Source organism: Hyperolius riggenbachi, chromosome 6 (genome assembly GCF_040937935.1).
Source record: "Hyperolius riggenbachi isolate aHypRig1 chromosome 6, aHypRig1.pri, whole genome shotgun sequence".
Classification (NCBI taxonomy): domain Eukaryota; kingdom Metazoa; phylum Chordata; class Amphibia; order Anura; family Hyperoliidae; genus Hyperolius; species Hyperolius riggenbachi.
In genome coordinates this window covers 364,077,648-364,096,371 of record NC_090651.1, presented here as the reverse complement: position 1 = coordinate 364,096,371, position 18,724 = coordinate 364,077,648, and the positions used below count along the sequence as shown (strand labels likewise).

The following is an 18,724-nucleotide window of genomic DNA, read 5'->3' as shown; positions in this document are numbered from 1 at the left end:
GGTGAGGCAACACCAGGAGAAGCAGCGCCATTGCAGGAGCCACTGCCAGCAGCAGCTGGTCTGGGACTGGTCCGCCGCCAGCCACTGACCGCAGGGAGGAGGGAGCAGAGGCGCAACAGCAGCGTGTTGCGCCCATCTTTGAGACGGGTCGTCGCCCACGGCCCATTAAGGAGAGACAGGTGCAGGCTGTGGTGGAAATGATGGCGGAGCAGGAAGCCACCGTTTCCAGCAAGGCCTCCAGCACCAGCGAGACCAGTGCCACTACCACCAGCACTCTGGTCCGCAGCAGGCCTCCACCAGCGCTTGAGGCCATGGTCATGGTGACCCCATCGACCAGCCTGCCCTCAATGAGCATGCTCTTCTCCCCTGAGACTGTGACCATGTACAGGGATGTTTTGGAGAAGTATGAGTTGGAGATGATGGGGCCATCCAAGGAGGAGGAGGAGGAGGTGCAGAAGTTTGTTGTTGGCACTGAGGAGGAGGGGCGTGATGCAGGGGATTTTGGGGTAGAGTAGTTGGTTGAGGCGGGCTCACAGGATATGTTTGGGGTTGATGATGATGAGTTGCTGGATCCTTCCTATGTCATAAACCAGAAGAACAAAGAAGCGGAATTCCGGGCACCTTCCGTCCAGACTCTTTATTAGCAGTGACATCAAAATAGATGGCTTGTAGTTGGCACATCCATGTTGTGGATAGTCAGGTGGTGGTGAGATGGAGGTGGGGGGGTGCCGGGCACCAGATGGGGCTTGCGACGGCCGTTTCGCGTCTCACTAGACGCTTGGTCACGCTGCGCTCCAATACGTATTGGAGCGCAGCGTGACTAAGCGTCTAGCGAGACGTGAAACGGCCGTCGCAAGCCCCATCTGGTGCCCGGCACCCCCCCCACCTCCATCTCACCACCACCTGACTATCCACAACATGGATGTGCCAACTACAAGCCATCTATTTTGATGTCACTGCTAATAAAGAGTCTGGATGGAAGGTGCCCGGAATTCCGCTTCTTTGTTCTTCTGGTTTATGATATGCATGATCTTTCTTCATACTATCCGTTGTGCACACGTCCCAGCAGTAAGGATTCAGGAAGACGTCGGTGATCTGGTGAGAACTGTTTAGCCTTTACTATACTCACACTGTCTCAATACAGGCCAGTACAGGGAGTGCCACTCAGAACTTTTCCTTCTCAGTCCATTTACAAGGATCCTTCCTATGTGCCACCAGTACCACCAGCACAGTTGGTTGAAGGCAGCTCGTCATCGGAGGAGTAGGCGTCTGTGGCGCAGAGGTGCGGCAGCAGCAAGGCAGCCAGCACAGGGCGTGGAAGGCAGGAGCCACAGCCTGCTGCTTCAGTCGCTACCACCACCTGCAGCAAACCTCCAACTAAAACCAAAAAGGCACAATCCTCCAAGGGCACCCAAAAACCCAAGTCCTCAAGCTCAAAGAGCAGGTTGAAGTCCCCAGTCTGGCGGTACTTCACCAAGTGCCCAGTGGACGCGACACGTGCAATTTGCAACAGTTGCGGTGTCAGTCTCAGCAGAGGTCGCGATCTGCTCAAGTTGGGTACCTCGCGCCTGCAGAGCCACTTACAGAGCAGACATTTTGAGGACTTTAGTGAGTTGGAGAAGCTGATGCAAAGTGGTGCAGGCAGTGGTCAGAGCCAGACAGCCACTGCACAGATTTCAGCAGCAGCAGCAGCAGCAGCCGACCCTCCTGCCCATCCAGCAGCAGGAGCACAGCAGCAACTCACTACCCCCACCCCCGAGCAGCCAGGGCATGCATTTTTCAGTCTGGCAGAGGCGGTGTATGCCTGTGCAATTAACCATTCAATTGCAACATGTGTTTAGGGATGCGCAGCCTTTCCCCCCACCTTTCCTTAACTTTGTAACTATGTAACTGTCAGGTTAGCTGCTCCCAGTCCCTCCTCCTGAGTTTCCTGTTTGCATGATAAGTAGTAGCAGATTTGCATATGATTTGCATCTGAATTGAATGCGAAGTGTGCAGAAAATCTATTTAGGTGCTGCACACTGAGCTGGTGGTCATTTCGGATGCAGCCTTAGTGGTATGCGCTGGCGTTCTCCTCGCTGTTCAACCAAATGTAAGTTACACATTTTTTTTGCTTAGCTGCTCCCAAGGTTTTAAATTTAGGTTAGATCACTTGCCCGGAGGTTTGCCTCACTGTGGCGCAAGTGTCTAGTATAATATACAAAATCAAGATTACCCACTAAATTGAAATTATGATCAGAATTGTAATGGGAAAAAAATAGACAAATGCAAAATTATCCATCACTATCAACAACACTACTCTTGAACAAATAAGTTAACCTATAAACTAGAAAAAGAACAAATGAACTAAATATTTGAAAAAAAACTTTCATGGCATGGCAAACACATTTACACTATTTGCAATTGAGCATAAGATGACATGAGACATTTTTGCAAGCATTGAAGGCTATTTCCCTGAGAAAACACATTTTTAACCACCTTACAAATGCCTAATGCCAATTGGCGGCCTCAAGATGGCTCCCCCAGGACCGCGTAAGGCCAATTGGCATCAAGTCTTGGGGGAGTGGTTTGCAGCGCGCATTCCTGCTTGATTGGTGGAGTGGAGCTCCGTCAACAGTCTGCCAGCGGTGACCACCGCTAGTAGGCTGTTAAGAATAAAAAAAATGTGTTTACGTGTACAGCGCTGCGATTTACAGCAGCGCTATATGGGGACTGCTCTGTCACTGAGCTGTCCCCTCGGGTGGCCCAGCAGATGATTGCCTCTCAAAGGCTGATGCCTATGAGAGCTGATCTTGTATGATTGGCTGTCGGGGAGAGCGAGGGATGGTGGGAGGGAAAATTTAAAGAAAAATGATGAATTTAATTAAAATAAATTAAAAATAAAATTAATTTAAAAAAAAACATATGTTATATTAGCCATCAGATGCCACCAACAGAAAGCTATGTTGGTGGCAACAAGAGGAAGTCAAATTAATTTGTGTGCTAAGTTGTAGTGCTCTGCAGCGAGCTCTTAAAACTGCAGAACACTAAAGTGTAAAAAATAGCGTGGTCACTACGGGGGGTGTAAGCCTACGGTCCTCAAGAGGTTAAGAAAGTTTTTGCAAAAATGTATATCTTGCCAAAACCCATTACATTTTGGCAGGAAATTTTTCTTTACTATGGATGAGGCTTTCTATTCTCGAGAACTGGAGTTGGACAAGCCTGATTTAAAAATAGGCGGGTGAGTTCTTCAGAGCTTGTCTATTGCATATAGGTGCATAGGTAAGTAGCATAATACAGTTGTCATGATCGGTGCCTTTGTCATCCTGCTGGTGGCAGCACTGAGGAACTTGAAGTGGACTTCCGCTGTCTACCAGCAGATGGCTCTCATATTGCTGGGAGCTGTGCAACTCCCCGGCTCACCAGCAGATGGAACTGTGGAATATTCTGGCCAGTCACCTGATCAATGTGCTGTATTTATAAGGATGGACTTGCTAGCAGCACATTGCTAGGTCATTTTGTTTGCTCGCTGCAGTTGTGACTCTGGCCATTGATCCTGTGTCCTGTGTTTCCTGCCTTACCTTGCATTTATACTTTGAATTCCCGGTATTGATCCTTGCTAGCCTGACCACCCTCTGCCTGATGTTATTGCCTGATGCTGATTTCCTGGTTTGACTCCTGCTTGTATGACTTCCCTTTATGTATGCTGATTTGGATTATGCACTGTTGTATATATTCTGATATTTTGTGTGTTGCTGTTTATACTTAGGATAGATCAGGGGTCTCAAACTCGCGGCCCGCGGGCCATTTGCGGCCCTCGATACAATATTTTGTGGCCCTCACTGGCAAAAGCTTCCTTATAGTTCGCTTCAGTGCTCCCAAGTAATCTGCCGCATCCCCGCCGCTAAACGAGGGCTGCAGAGCCCCCACATCGCCCGGGGGGCAATCCACCGGCATTTCCTGGAAGGGACAGAGCTTTCAGCTTCAGCTCTGCCCTCTCCTGACGTCAATCGCCACACGGATCGCCGCCTCTCCCCGCCCCTCTCTGTGAAGGAAGAGTGAGAGGAGCGGGCAGAGGCGGCGATGCGCCGCGATTGTGAAATTCCTTATGCGGCCCAGCCTCATCCTGACTTTGCCTCCTGCGGCCCCCAGGTAAATTGAGTTTGAGACCCCTGGTATAGATAGATAGATAGTCAGGATTCTGGTATTTGTGGTGCACCACGTATTGTTTGATTGTACGATTATATATGTATGGAGGTTTGTGTCGTTGTCATACTGCATATTTGTAAATAAACACATCTATTATTCTACTCTGTTGTGCAGACGTCAGTATTTCAATTGTGATCTTCTGGTTTTGTTTAACCTAAAGGATTGCCATGCAGAGATTGTGGATCTGCCAGTCTGGTTCTAGTCACGACCACAATCTGCATGATCAATCCTTACAACAGTGCAAGGCAAGATTAAGTGATAGGCATGAATGCAGAACATGATATTATCTCTATGCTTACCCTAACAACACCAATTTCAGACCGAACGCCTGTAATATTATAGTTGTATACTTGGATGTTGACCGATTTCAGGTAAGAGACAAGAGAAGAACCTCGGTTTTCATTCTGGGTTTCAATATTGAAGAATGGAAGGTCAGGATCAGAGCTACAGGTCTTGGTCATGGTGTAAGAACAGGTGCCCTGGAAATCATAGTTTTTCCCATCAAATGTGTGATAATGAGGGTCTCCCCAGGCCCAGCAGGTGGAGTCCGAAGTGCTTTGGCAGGTGGCTTTCCCATGGCTTATCTTACAAACCTCCTTCTTTCTGCACTTTAGGAGGCTACAAGAAGGTCTGGAGGAACCTAAAGAATAAAACAAATCAGTATTAATTGATTGGCACATTGGCCCATTTATGTTTATTTTTTCTCCTGATATTTTCAAACTTTATCAGTAAAATATATCAAAATAAGTTTGGCATATTTTTTTTACATACATTTTACATTTTAGTACTTTTTAGGCATACATTCATGCACCATGGTAAATTGGGCACTGGAAAAACAGCTAGTGGAGAATTGGTAAAATTTTTGATATTCCACTACATAATTCTGACAGAAAAAAATTGGTAATTTTTGGCAAAATCTTACCAGCACCTAACCTAGCCATGTTCTCATACAAGCCCTCCCTCTCCTGATGCCGTATCCTATCTGATCCCCCCACCGCAAAATTTGCCAGTATTTAAGCCTAACCCTAATTTACCCTTACACAAGCCCTCCTTTACTGATGCCTAACACTATTATTGGGGTCTGAAATAGAATGCTATCTGTTACTGAGTAGGGATGATCAGAAAGAGAAAATTCCGTTCCACCGGAAATCGCGGATTCCGTCAGCGTTAAATTCCGTCGCTATGAAAATTCCGCCGGATTTTTACGAAATTCCACGGAATTCCGGATTCCGCCGGAAAAATTGAAATAATCACAAAAGCAACTTTATTTATCCTATATCTTTCTCGTCTTCCAGGAAATTGTAGTATTTCAAAAGCAAGCTTACATACCTTGGCTGGGAATTGAATCCAGGTCTAAATGCATGGTAGGTAGCTCTGTTCACCACTATACCACCACCAACACTACATGCTGAAGCCAGAATAGCATGTACCATTATGATATATCCAAGAGCAAAATGAGCTTGCTTAAAGGATACCCGAACTGAAATGTGACATAATGAGATAGACATGTGTATGTACAGTGCCTAGCACACAAATAACTATGCTGTGTTCCTTTTTTTCTTTCTCTGCCTGAAAGAGTTAAATATAAGGTATGCAAGTGGCTGACTCAGTCCTGATTAAGACAGGAAGTGACTACAGTGTGACCCTCACTGATAAGAAATTCCCCTTTTTTACCTCTTTCTTGCTCTCAGAAGCCATTTTCTGCTAGGAAAGTGATTTATAGTTGGAATTTCTTATCAGTGAGGGTCACACTGTAGTCACTTCCTGTCTGAGTCAGGACTGAGTCAGCCACTTGCATACCTTATATTTAACTCTTTCAGGCAGAGAAAGAAAAAAAGGAACACAGCATAGTTATTTGGCTTCAGCATGTAGCATTGTAGTGTGTTGTGTTGGTGGTATAATGGTTAGGATAGGATAGCAGCCTACCAAGCACTAGACCTGGGTTCTATGCCCAGCCAATGTGAGTTGGCTTTTGACATGCTAAAAATCCTTAAGCAAGCTCATTTTTCTCTTGTACATATCATAATGGTACATGCTAGGCTGGCTTCAGCATGTAGCATTGTAGTGTGTTGTGTTGGTGGTATAATGGTTAGGATAGCAGCCTACAGAGCAGTAGGCCTAGGTTCTATTCCTGGCCAATGTGAGATGGCTTTTGACATGCTACAAATCCTTAAGCAAGCTCATTTTTCTCTTGGATATATCATAATGGTACATGCTAGGCTGGCTTCAGCATGTAGCATTGTAGTGTGCTGTGTTGGTGGTATAATGGTTAGGATAGCAGCCTACAGAGCGGTAGGCCTGGGTTCTATTCCTGGCCAATGTGAGTTGGCTTTTGACATGCTACAAATCCATAAGCAAGCTCATTTTTCTCTTGGATATATTATTATTATTATTATTATTATTTAGTATTTATATAGCGCCGACATATTACGCAGCGCTGTACAGTGTATATATATATATCTTGTCACTAACTGTCCCTCAAAGGAGCTCACAATCTAATCCCTACCATTGCCATATGTCTATATTATGTAGTGTAAGTACTGTAGTCTAGGGCCAATTTTTAGGGGGAACCAATTAACTTATCCGTATGTTTTTGGAATGTGGGAGGAAACCGGGGTGCCCGGAGGAAACCCACGCAGACACGGAGAGAACATACAAAACTCTTTGCAAAAAGTGCCCTGGCTGGGATTCGAACCAGGGACCCAGCGCTGCAAGGCGAGAGAGCTAACCACTACGCCACCATGCTGCCCATATATCATAATGGTACATGCTAGGCTGGCTTCAGCATGTAGTGTTGGTGGTGGTATAGTGGTGAAGAAAGCTAGCTACCATGCACTCAGACCTGGGTTCAATTCCCAGCCAAGGTATGTAAGCTGGCTTTTGAAATACTACAATTCCCTGGAAGAAGAGACCCTTCTCCCTCCAGGAGGAGAGAGGAGGAAGGGAGTAGAAATAGTTGTTATCAGGCAGAAATTAGTTTGGTGGGGAAACAAATTTGAATTCCGCAGAATTTTAAAATTTTCAGCGGAATTCCGTTTTAGCCCTATAGCAATTCCGCTCTGTGATATCGAATCCGGAATCACCAAATTCCGTCTGGAATCGCGGAATCCAGCGACCATCCCTATTACTGAGGTCTGACAAGGGGTGCTGTTTTTTACAGGAGGTCTATTATGGGGTGCTGTCTGTTACAGGGGGTCTGTAATGGGGTGCTGTCTGTTCCAAAAATGCTCTCATGGGTTGTTGTCTGTTAGGGCTGGTGCACACCAAGAGCGGTTCTGAGCATTTTTTTTAAAACGCTTGTGGGCTAAAAAGCGCTTGCCTAATGTATTGCAATGGGATGGAGCAACCAGAGCTGTTTAATTTTTTTTCCCCAAATGCAAACGCGGGTCCTGCAGCATTTTTGCTGATTTCTGAGGTTATTCAGCCTCAATGTTAATTATAGGAAAGTGGAAAACCGCTCTGAAAAACACTAGATCAGAGCGGTTTTCCAAGCGTTTTTGTTACAGAAGCTGTTCAGTTACGGCTTACGATGAAATCTGCTACACAAAAACGTTTCAAAAATCAATTGCAAAAGTTGGCTTTTGCCTAATTTTGTGTATTTTTAATAATTATAATTGCGATCGTAATAGCAAAATCGTAACTGTAAAAATGATGCATACATTTCAAAAAATGTAGTGTATTTACGAGGATCTGCATAGTTTTCATTATTACGATTATTTTTGTAATTATGATAATGATCATAATGGCTAATTTGTAACTATACCATATCTCACGTAATAACGATTGTTCATGACCAATGTTCAAGTAACTACAATTATGAAATTAATTACGTATATGCCAAACATTACAAATTACTATTTTGCACTTTAGTTGCAAATTGCAAAGCAGAATTATGCATATGCAAAATCACTAGTGCTGACTCTAACAAGGGATCTGCCATGGGATGCTTTCTATTGCTGGGGTCAGTAAGGAGGTGCTGTCTGTGGCAGCGATTCCATCATGGGCTGCTGTCTGTTACAGGGAGTCTGCCACGGGGTGCTGTCTGTTACAGGGAGTCTGCCATGGTGTGCTGTCTGTTACAGGGAGTGCGCCACGGGCTGCTGTCTGTTACAGGGAGTCTGCCACGGGGTGCTGTCTGTCCCAGGGAGTCTTCCATGGGCTGCTGTCTGTTACAGATAGTCTGCTATGGGCTGCTGTCTGTTACAGATAGTCTGCTATGGGGTGCTGTCTGTTACAGGGAGTTTGGCATGGGGTGTTGTCTGTTACAGGGAGTCTGCCACGGGCTGCTGTCTGTTACAGGAAGTCTGCCATGGGCTGCTGTCTGTTACAGGAAGTCTGCCATGGGCTGCTGTCTGTTACAGGGAGTGTGCCATAGGGTGCTGTCTGTTACAGGGAGTCTGCCATGGGGTGCTGTCTGTTACAGGGTGTCTGCCATGGGGTGCTGTCTGTTACAGGGAGTGTGCCATAGGGTGCTGTCTGTTACAGGGAGTCTGCCATGGGGTGCTGTCTGTTACAGGGAGTCTGCCATGGGGTGCTGTCTGTTACAGGGAGTCTGCCATGGGCTGCTGTCTATTATGGGGAGTCTGCCATGTGCTGCTGTCTGTTACAGGGAGTCTGCCATGGTGTGCTGTCTGTTACAGGGAGTCTGCCATGGGCTGCTGTCTGTTACAGGGAGTCTGCCATGGTGTGCTGTCTGTTACAGGGAGTCTGCCATGGGGTGCTGTCTGTTACAGGGAGTCTGCCATGGTGTGCTGTCTGTTACAGGGAGTCTGCCATGGGGTGCTGTCTGTTACAGGGAGTCTGCCATGGTGTGCTGTCTGTTACAGGGAGTCTGCCATGTGCTGCGGTCTGTCACAGGGAGTCTGCCACGGTGTGCTGTCTGTTACAGGAAGTCTGCCATGGGGTGCTGTCTGTTACAGATAGTCTGCTATGGGCTGCTGTCTGTTACAGATAGTCTGCTATGGGGTGCTGTCTGTTACAGGGAGTCTGGCATGGGGTGTTGTCTGTTACAGGGAGTCTGCCATGGGGTGCTGTCTGTCACAGGGAGTCTGCCATGGGGTGCTGTCTGTCACAGGGAGTCTGCCATGGGGTGCTGTCTGTTACAGGGAGTCTGCCATGGTGTGCTGTCTGTTACAGGGAGTCTGCCATGGGGTGCTGTCTGTTACAGGGAGTCTGCCATGGTGTGCTGTCTGTTACAGGGAGTCTGCCATGGTGTGCTGTCTGTTACAGGGAGTCTGCCATGTGCTGCGGTCTGTCACAGGGAGTCTGCCACGGTGTGCTGTCTGTTACAGGAAGTCTGCCATGGGGTGCTGTCTGTTACAGGAAGTCTGCCATGGGGTGCTGTCTGTTACAGGAAGTCTGCCATGGGGTGCTGTCTGTTACAGGGAGTCTGCCACAGTGTGCTGTCTGTTACAGGGAGTCTGCCATGGGGTGCTGTCTGTTACAGGGAGTCTGCCACAGAGTGCTGTCTGTTACAGGAAGTCTGCCATGGGGTGCTGTCTGTTACAGGGAGTCTGCCATGGGGTGCTGTCTGTTACAGGGAGTCTGCCATGGGGTGCTGTCTGTTACAGGGAGTCTGCCATGGGCTGCTGTCTGTTACAGGGAGTCTGCCATGCAGGGCCGGGCCGAGGCATAGGCTGGAGAGGCTCCAGCCTCAGGGCGCAGTGTAGGAGGGGGCGCAGAATTCATTCAGCTGTCATTCCTAATTGTGCTTGAAGCAGAAAGAAATAAGAAAAGGGGATACATAGCAGTGACTGCAGCCAGATAACTAGATATTAAGGTGTTGGGGAGGTTGTGGGCCCTGTGGCACCTCTTAGTCTAATAGCAATCAGTGTGTGACCGCTGGGGTGGCAGGGATGGAGGGGCGCACTTTTGTGTCTCAGCCTTGGGTGCTGGAGGACCTTGTCCCGGCTCTGCTGCCATGGGCTGCTGTCTGTTACAGGGAGTCTGCCATGGGCTGCTGTCTGTTACAGGGAGTCTGCCATGGGGTGCTGTCTGCTACAGGGAGTCTGCCATGGGGTGCTGTCTGCTACAGGGAGTCTGCCATGGGGTGCTGTCTGCTACAGGGAGTCTGCCATGCGCTGCTGTCTGTTACAGGGAGTCTGCCATGCGCTGCTGTCTGTTACAGGGAGTCTGCCATGGGGTGCTGTCTGTTACAGGAAGTCTGCCATGGGCTGCTGTCTGTTACAGGGAGTCTGCCATGTGCTGCTGTCTGTTACAGGGAGTCTGCCATGGGGTGCTGTCTGTTACAGGGAGTCTGCCATGGGGTGCTGTCTGTTACAGGGAGTCTGCCATGTGCTGCTGTCTGTCACAGGGAGTCTGTGTTTACTTTCTGAATGCTACTGAAATATATCATGGTTTGTCACTGGCTAATGATGCTGATATCAGAGCTGGTCCTAGCTGCTATGGGGACCCAGGGAAAAAGTAACTTGGGAGCCTCACTGCCCCCAATAGCAGATGCACCCCCAGGGCCCCAAAGTTGGCTGCCAGGCCCCTTCCTACCCCTTCCCTCACAAAATATCATCAGGTGTCCATTTTATGTCCCCTCAAGTGCATTGTTGGGGTCCCCATTATTTCCCTACTCCTTTACCTCACAAATGCAGAGGGTACGCACAGCGGAGTCTCACCTAATCCAGGCAGGACACAGGAGGCAGCACCACACTCTATGCTACACACAGCGGAGTCTCACCTAATCCAGGCAGGACACAGGAGGCAGCACCACGCTCTATACTACACACAGCGGAGTCTCACCTAATCCAGGCAGGACACAGGAGGCAGCACCACACTCTATGCTACACACAGCGGAGTCTCACCTAATCCAGGCAGGACACAGGAGGCAGCACCACACTCTATGCTAGACATAGCGGAGTGTTACCTAATCCAGGCAGGACACAGGAGGCAGCACCACACTCTATGCTACACACAGCGGAGTCTCACCTAATCCAGGCAGGACACAGGAGGCAGCACCACACTCTATGCTACACACAGCGGAGTCTTACCTAATCCAGGCAGGACACAGGAGGCAGCACCACACTCTATGCTAAACACAGCGGAGTCTCACCTAATCCAGGCAGGACACAGGAGGCAGCACCACCCTCTATGCTACACACAGCGGAGTCTTACCTAATCCAGCCAGGACACAGGAGGCAGCACCACAGTCTATGCTACACACAGCGGAGTCTCACCTAATCCAGGCAGGACACAGGAGGCAGCACCACCCTCTATGCTACACACAGCGGAGTGTCACCTAATCCAGGCAGGACACAGGAGGCAGCACCACACTCTATGCTACACACAGCAGAGTCTTGCCTAATCCAGACAGGACACAGGAGGCAGCACCACACTCTATGCTACACACAGCGGAGTCTTACCTAATCCAGCCAGGACACAGGAGGCAGCACCACAGTCTATGCTACACACAGCGGAGTCTCACCTAATCCAGGCAGGACACAGGAGGCAGCACCACCCTCTATGCTACACACAGCGGAGTCTCACCTTATTCAGGCAGGACACAGGAGGCAGCACCACACTCTATGCTACACACAGCGGAGTCTCACCTAATCCAGGCAGGACACAGGAGGCAGCACCACACTCTATGCTACACACAGCGGAGTGTCACCTAATCCAGGCAGGACACAGGAGGCAGCACCACACTCTATGCTACACACAGCAGAGTCTTACCTAATCCAGGCAGGACACAGGAGGCAGCACCACACTCTATGCTACACACAGCGGAGTCTCACCTAATCCAGGCAGGACACAGGAGGCAGCACCACACTCTATACTACACACAGCGGAGTCTAGCCTAATCCAGGCAGGACACAGGAGGCAGCACCGCACTCTATGCTACACACAGCGGAGTTTTACCTAATCCAGGCAGGACACAGGAGGCAGCACCACACTCTATGCTACACACAGCGGAGTCTCACCTAATCCAGGCAGGACACAGGAGGCAGCACCACACTCTATACTACACACAGCGGAGTCTCACCTAATCCAGGCAGGACACAGGAGGCAGCACAACACTCTATGCTACACACAGCGGAGTCTTACCTAATCCAGGCAGGACACAGGAGGCAGCACCACACTCTATGCTACACACAGCGGAGTCTTACCTAATCCAGGCAGGACACAGGAGACAGCACCACACTGTATGCTACACACAGAGGAGTCTCACCTAATCCAGGCAGGACACAGGAGGCAGCACAACACTCTATGCTACACACAGCGGAGTCTTACCTAATCCAGGCAGGACACAGGAGGCAGCACCACACTCTATGCTACACACAGCGGAGTCTTACCTAATCCAGGCAGGACACAGGAGGCAGCACCACACTCTATACTACACACAGCGGAGTCTAGCCTAATCCAGGCAGGACACAGGAGGTAGCACCACACTCCATACTACACACAGAGGATTCTTACCTAATCCATGCAGGACACAGGAGGCAGCGCCACACTCTATACTACACACAGCGGAGTGTTACCTAATCCAGGCAGGACACAGGAGACAGTGCCACACTCTATGCTACACACAGCAGAGTCTCACCTAATCCAGGCAGGACACAGGAGGCAGCACCACACTCTATGCTACACACAGCGGGGTGTTACCTAATCCAGGCAGGACACAGGAGGCAGCACCACACTCTATGCTACACACAGCAGAGTCTCACCTAATCCAGGCAGGACACAGGAGGCAGCACCACACTCTATGCTACACACAGCGGAGTCTTACCTAATCCAGGCAGGACACAGGAGGCAGCACCACACTCTATGCTACACACAGCGGAGTCTCACCTAATCCAGGCAGGACACAGGAGGCAGCACCACACTCTATACTACACACAGCGGAGTCTCACCTAATTCAGGCAGAACATAGGAGGCAGCACCACAGTCTATGCTGCGCACAGCAGAGTGTTACCTAATCCAGGCAGGACACAGGAGGCAGCACCACGCTTTATGCTACACACAGCGGAGTCTCACCTAATCCAGGCAGGACACAGGAGGCAGCACCACGCTTTATGCTACACACAGCGGAGTCTCACCTAATCCAGGCAGGACACAGGAGGCAGCACCACACTCTCTGCTACACACAGCGGAGTCTTACCTAATCCAAGCAGGACACAGGAGGCAGCACCACACTATATGGTAGACACAGCGGAGTCTCACCTAATCCAGACAGGACACAGGAGGCAGCACCACACACTATGCTACACACAGCGGAGTCTCACCTAATCCAGGCAGGACACAGGAGGCAGCACCACAGTCTATGCTACACACAGCGGAGTCTCACCTAATCCAGGCAGGACACAGGAGACAGCACCGCACTCTATGCTACACACAGGGGAGTCTTGCCTAATCCAGACAGGACACAGGAGACAGCACCACACTCTATGCTACACACAGGGGAGTCTTGCCTAATCCAGACAGGACACAGGAGGCAGCACCACACTCTATGCTACACACAGCGGAGTTTCACCTAATCCAGGCAGGACACAGGAGGCAGCACCACACTGTATGCTACACACAGCGGAATCTCACCTAATCCAGGCAGGACACAGGAGGCAGCACCACACTGTATGCTACACACAGCGGGGTGTTACCTAATCCAGGCAGGACACAGGAGGCAGCACCACACTGTATGCTACACACAGCGGGGTGTTACCTAATCCAGGCAGGACACAGGTATCAGCACTGCATTCTATGCTTCCGACTTAGGCTGCATAATAACCCTGGCAACAGATAGTGCATTAGCCCTGTTGCCATTGGTCACCACAGCTGAAAGGGGGTGGGGTGGTGGGAGGAGACCCCTTAGAGGGCCCCTAAAAGCTCTGGGGCCCTATGGCAATTACCCCCTTTGCCTCAATGGAAGCGCCAGCGCTGTCTGACATGAATGTGGCTAATTTGTTCACTGAGCTTAATTTATTAACTTGTGTTTACTATAGAAGATATTACCTTTGCTCTGTAAAGAGTTACATACCATGTAGCCATCTCATAAGGACACATTTTTTCATAATTTGTTTGCAAAGGCTATAATTATGCAGTGCTGCAACTTTTCTTGCGCTCACACATTGTTTTCAAGACCTCTTTTGTTTGCTGTAAAAGTCACCCTACACACTACCTGAGACCTGATCTGTTCTACCTGCCTGGAGGCAAATAACTCTGTTGAAGACCACACGAAACTTACCACTTATGCAAACAGCCGATTCACCATAGCTATTCATGTCTGCGATGCCCAGAACACTCACGCTGAAGGCACTACTGCTGCTCTGAAATATATGTGGTGAGGAGTCTGTAAGAGGGTATTCCCCCCAAGAGTACTCCGTTCCTGGAATTGCTTGCCACTTGACATTGCTGATAGACGCTTGGTCAACAGTTAGCTTGTTTAAATCGGATGTTTTTGCTACTAGGACAGCCTCATTGCTGAAACCTTTCAGACCAGCAGCTCTGAATGAAGTGCAGAAAGACAGCAAATCTGGTACAGTCATAAGAACTGTGTCAAAGTCAATGTTTCCCTTGTGACCCCCGGTGCCGTAGAACATGACTTGGATCCCATCAGAAGAAGTGATCGAAAGAGGGGCAGATGGCTTCAGTTTGATTTCTATGACTTCTCCAGCATCCAATTCCGTGTTCTGTGTCACCGACCCCACCTGATAGGTTACTTCCGTGTCTGACGAGCCAGCCATAACGTAGACTAGATCATACTGGCTTTGGAAGGAAAGTGGAGGTATGAAGTAAGTAGTTCCCCAAATAAATACAGGCTGCAGCTGTTCGTAGACATGGTTGCACTTGGCGAGCTTTGAAGAGCAAGTGTTTCCACTCAGAACCACTACTTGCTTGTTGGCCACAATTCTGGTTCCACTAAGGTCATCTTCGCTTTGGAACTGGATCACTTCAAAAGGATCGATGCCAACGTTGGGGATTTTGCCGTTTTTACTATATTTCCTTCCCTTATAAGTCAACGAACCAGTAAGGTAGAGGGTTGCTGTTGTGGGCTCTTTGGCAACTATAGCAAACTCTTTCAGGGCACCAGAAGGAGGAGTAAAAAGATAATATTCATTTCCTAATTCCTATAACATGTCAATGAGAAGAGGACAAAAAGATGAATGCATTTTAATTAACATTTTTAACCTAAGTAGCTAAGGTTCTTTTTATACTCCAGTTTCTTTATAAAATTTAAGCTTTAAAGGACCACTATAACAAAAAAACGATAACATTTCAAATTCATAAAATATTATGTACAGTAGGCAGTAAAAACCTGACAGGTCTGACAGGTTTTGGACTAGTTCATCTTATTCTGGGGGATTTTCAAGGTTTCTTGATTTTAAAGGACCACTATTGCAAAAAGTTGTAAAATGTAAAATGCATACGTATATAATGGACCTCACTCCAGAAGTAAAATGCACTATAAATTAGTTTTTGTTTTCCTATATTGCTGTCACCTACAGTAGCCAGTAAAAGGTAAACCGATCTGACAGACTAGTCCATCTCCTCATGGGGGTTTTAAAGTATCACCTTTATTCTTTACAAAAGTACACCCTACAGGATCCATACAAAAATGTCACCCAGCCTTTTAACCCGTTAGTCTAATTACCAAAATTGTGTACAAAGTAACTGCAGTTCATTAAGCTCTTTTGTAAATGAGTAAATAAAAAAAGAGAATCTCTCATGAGGCGGTGAACTAGTCCAAAACCTGACAGACCTGTTGGATTGTCCCTATCTACTGTAAATGACTATCACATAGGAAAAAAGTAATTTATAGTTCATTTTACTCTGGGAGAAATGTACATTTATATGTATGTATTTTAAATTGTACCATTTTTAGCAATAGTTGTTTTTTAAAAAGCACTTTCTGAATGGCAGGTGCCCAGTTCAACCGCTTAAATAGCGTGCAAGTGACTAGTAGTGAGGATGGCCGACATCCTTATGGAGCCTTTTGATGGAATACTTTTGTAAAAAGTAAAAGAAACAGGAGCGTAGCAATAGCCAAAGCAGCTGCTATGGGTCCTGGAGCAGACAGGGCCCAGGTGACACTTGATGTATTCACTATAACCTTCTTGTATTTAATAACCCTCTGACTTTGTCTCAGTGCCCATGAACTATATGAACCTCCCAGATGTGCATGTCACTGTTAACCACTCTACCATTTGCCCTACCTCTCAAGCCCGCTGTCTGGGTGTCACCCTGGACTCCGCACTCTCCTTCACTCCCCACATCCAAAGCCTCTCAAAGTCCTGCAACTTCCACCTTCGTAACATCTGTAAGATTCACCCTTTCCTGACCTCTGCCACCACCAAACGCCTCATCCATGCCCTCATAATTTCCCGCCTTGACTACTGCAATGCCCTTCTGTCTGGTCTCCCTATGACCCGAACAGCCCTACTGCAGTCCATCATGAATGTGGCAGATAGAATTATTCACTGCTCCCATCGCTCCACCACGGCGGATCCCCTCCTTGAATCCCCCCATTGGCTTCCTATCCAGTCCAGAATCAGATTCAAGATACTGTGTCTGACCTACAAATCTGTCCACAAAACCTGTCCAACCTACATTTCTGATCTTACTCAGAGGTACACACCTAGCCGCTCACTCCGCTCCTCCAATGAACTTCACCTGACCGCCCCCCGCATCAACCAGTCCCATGCACGCCTCCAGGACTTCTCAAGAGCTGCTCCAACACTATGGAACTCCCTACCTCCACCCATTAGGGCAGCCCCCTCCTTCAACATCTTCAAGAAGGCCCTCAAAACTCACCTTTTCACTCCGGCCTACCACCCCTCACAAGTGCTCTAAACCCACAGCTGAACTCTGGTCCCCTACCTTTTGTGTCCTTACCTCTCCCTCTAGATTGTAAGCCTTTGCACAGGGTCCTCCTCCTTTTGTGTCCTACCTGATCATGCACCTCCATTACTGTGAACCCATGCTATGCATCTGAGTGAACCTAACTTGCCTAATCTCCATGCTCCATCCAGTGACTAAGCATTACCTTGTACTCATACTGTGCTGGGTGATCTGGTTTTCTTGTATTCCTGTATTGTCATATTGCTGTTTGTCACCCCTAAATATTGTCTGTAACCTAAAACTGCCAGCCAGTACTTCCCCTCCACCCCCCCTCCATCCCCACCGATAGACACTACCCTACTGCTCCCCAGGGCCCCTGCACATTAGCTGCACACTGGGTATGCAACTAATGTGCAGGGGCCACAGGGAGCAGTGTGGCAGAAAACTTAGCAGGGTCCAGCCTGCCTACTAACCTCTTATTAGTGTCATGCATAGTACCATTTTATAGTCAAGTACTGTGGAACACTGAGGCACCAAAATCATGCACCAAATGCCACTAATGTGCTCTTTGGCAATAATAAAATAACTAGTGTCCACAAAAGCCCATCAACCTATTTTCAGGTGCCAGTATCCTATTTGCTTCACCTCCAAACTAGGTTGTAAAAAATGACTATGATGCAAGGAGCATAAAGGTCATCAAGTTTTTCGCCAATCAAATCAGCACTGTGTGATGTTTGTCCCTAATGGTACATGACAAAAAACTCTTACCGACACTGGGTAAAGTGATGCAGAATCTGAGCTCTGATCCTTGAAGTTGAGGGACACAACAGACACTGGCTTGGAAGAATTCACAAGCACAGAGTAAGGGGACTCCACAGAGCCTATGACTTGGATTAAACTTGGTAGTTCAACTATGGCTTCTTCAAGGTTGTTCACAGTGATTTCCTTTCGAAACGCGTACTTGTTGGTCCTAATTGTAACTTTGGTGTCATCAGAAAAAGCCGTGATGAAGAGTTTGAGGACTGGGCTACCGGTACTTTTATCATGGTTCTGCATGAATGCTGTTAGGAATTCTGTTCCTGGAACTCCAGCTGAGCACAGGGCTGTAGATTTAAGGAAAACATATTTTAAGTAAAAAAAAATTATAATTTTTAATATATAGATATAGTTTTATTTAATATATAGTTTATTCAATAAAAACACAACACATTCTCTTTCTTGACTGAAAGGGGAACTAAACTCAGAACTTCCTATCTGCTCTAAAAGATTAGTCACAGCACGATAACCTTTATGGAATAAAAATAATAATCTTAATTTATGGAAATCCTAAAAAAAAAATCCCTGAGGTTTTATTTGGTTTTACTTTTGCATACAGCTGTCTATTCACAGTTGCTGATAAGAACTAATTAGACACATTGATCTGGCTAAACAAACACGGAGCACAGAGCAGTGAATTCTTTCAACAACATCGGGCTTGATTCACAAAGCGGAGCTAACTGTTAGCACGCCTGTGAAAACCCCCTTAGAACATCTAAACGAGCTTTTCGCGCGTAAAACTTTAAAACTCGAGCTCCGCGCGAAGTGCCCATTAAAGCCTATGGGACTTAGCGCGCATAGGACTTTGCGCACGTAAATCTATGCGCATGCAAAGTTAGCGCGCGATCTGATTGAGAAATCCGGTGCTAACCTACTTAGCACCCTGGTTAGCACGTCTAAAGACTTTAGACGTGCTAAGTAGGTTAGCACCGCTTTGTGA

General features: G+C 47.8%; 1 protein-coding gene across 1 annotated transcript in view; it reads right to left on the bottom strand.

The window, feature by feature from the left end:
* LOC137521914 (IgGFc-binding protein-like) overlaps nt 1-18,724 on the bottom strand; it is a 141,781-nt gene that overhangs the window by 70,097 nt on the left and 52,960 nt on the right. The window contains exons 3-5 of the mRNA XM_068241791.1: nt 17,737-18,071; nt 14,375-15,257; nt 4,488-4,828 (exon numbers count right to left, since the gene is read on the bottom strand). Coding sequence (XP_068097892.1) covers nt 4,488-4,828; nt 14,375-15,257; nt 17,737-18,071 — 1,559 coding nt within the window. The remainder of the gene's footprint in view (nt 1-4,487; nt 4,829-14,374; nt 15,258-17,736; nt 18,072-18,724) is intronic.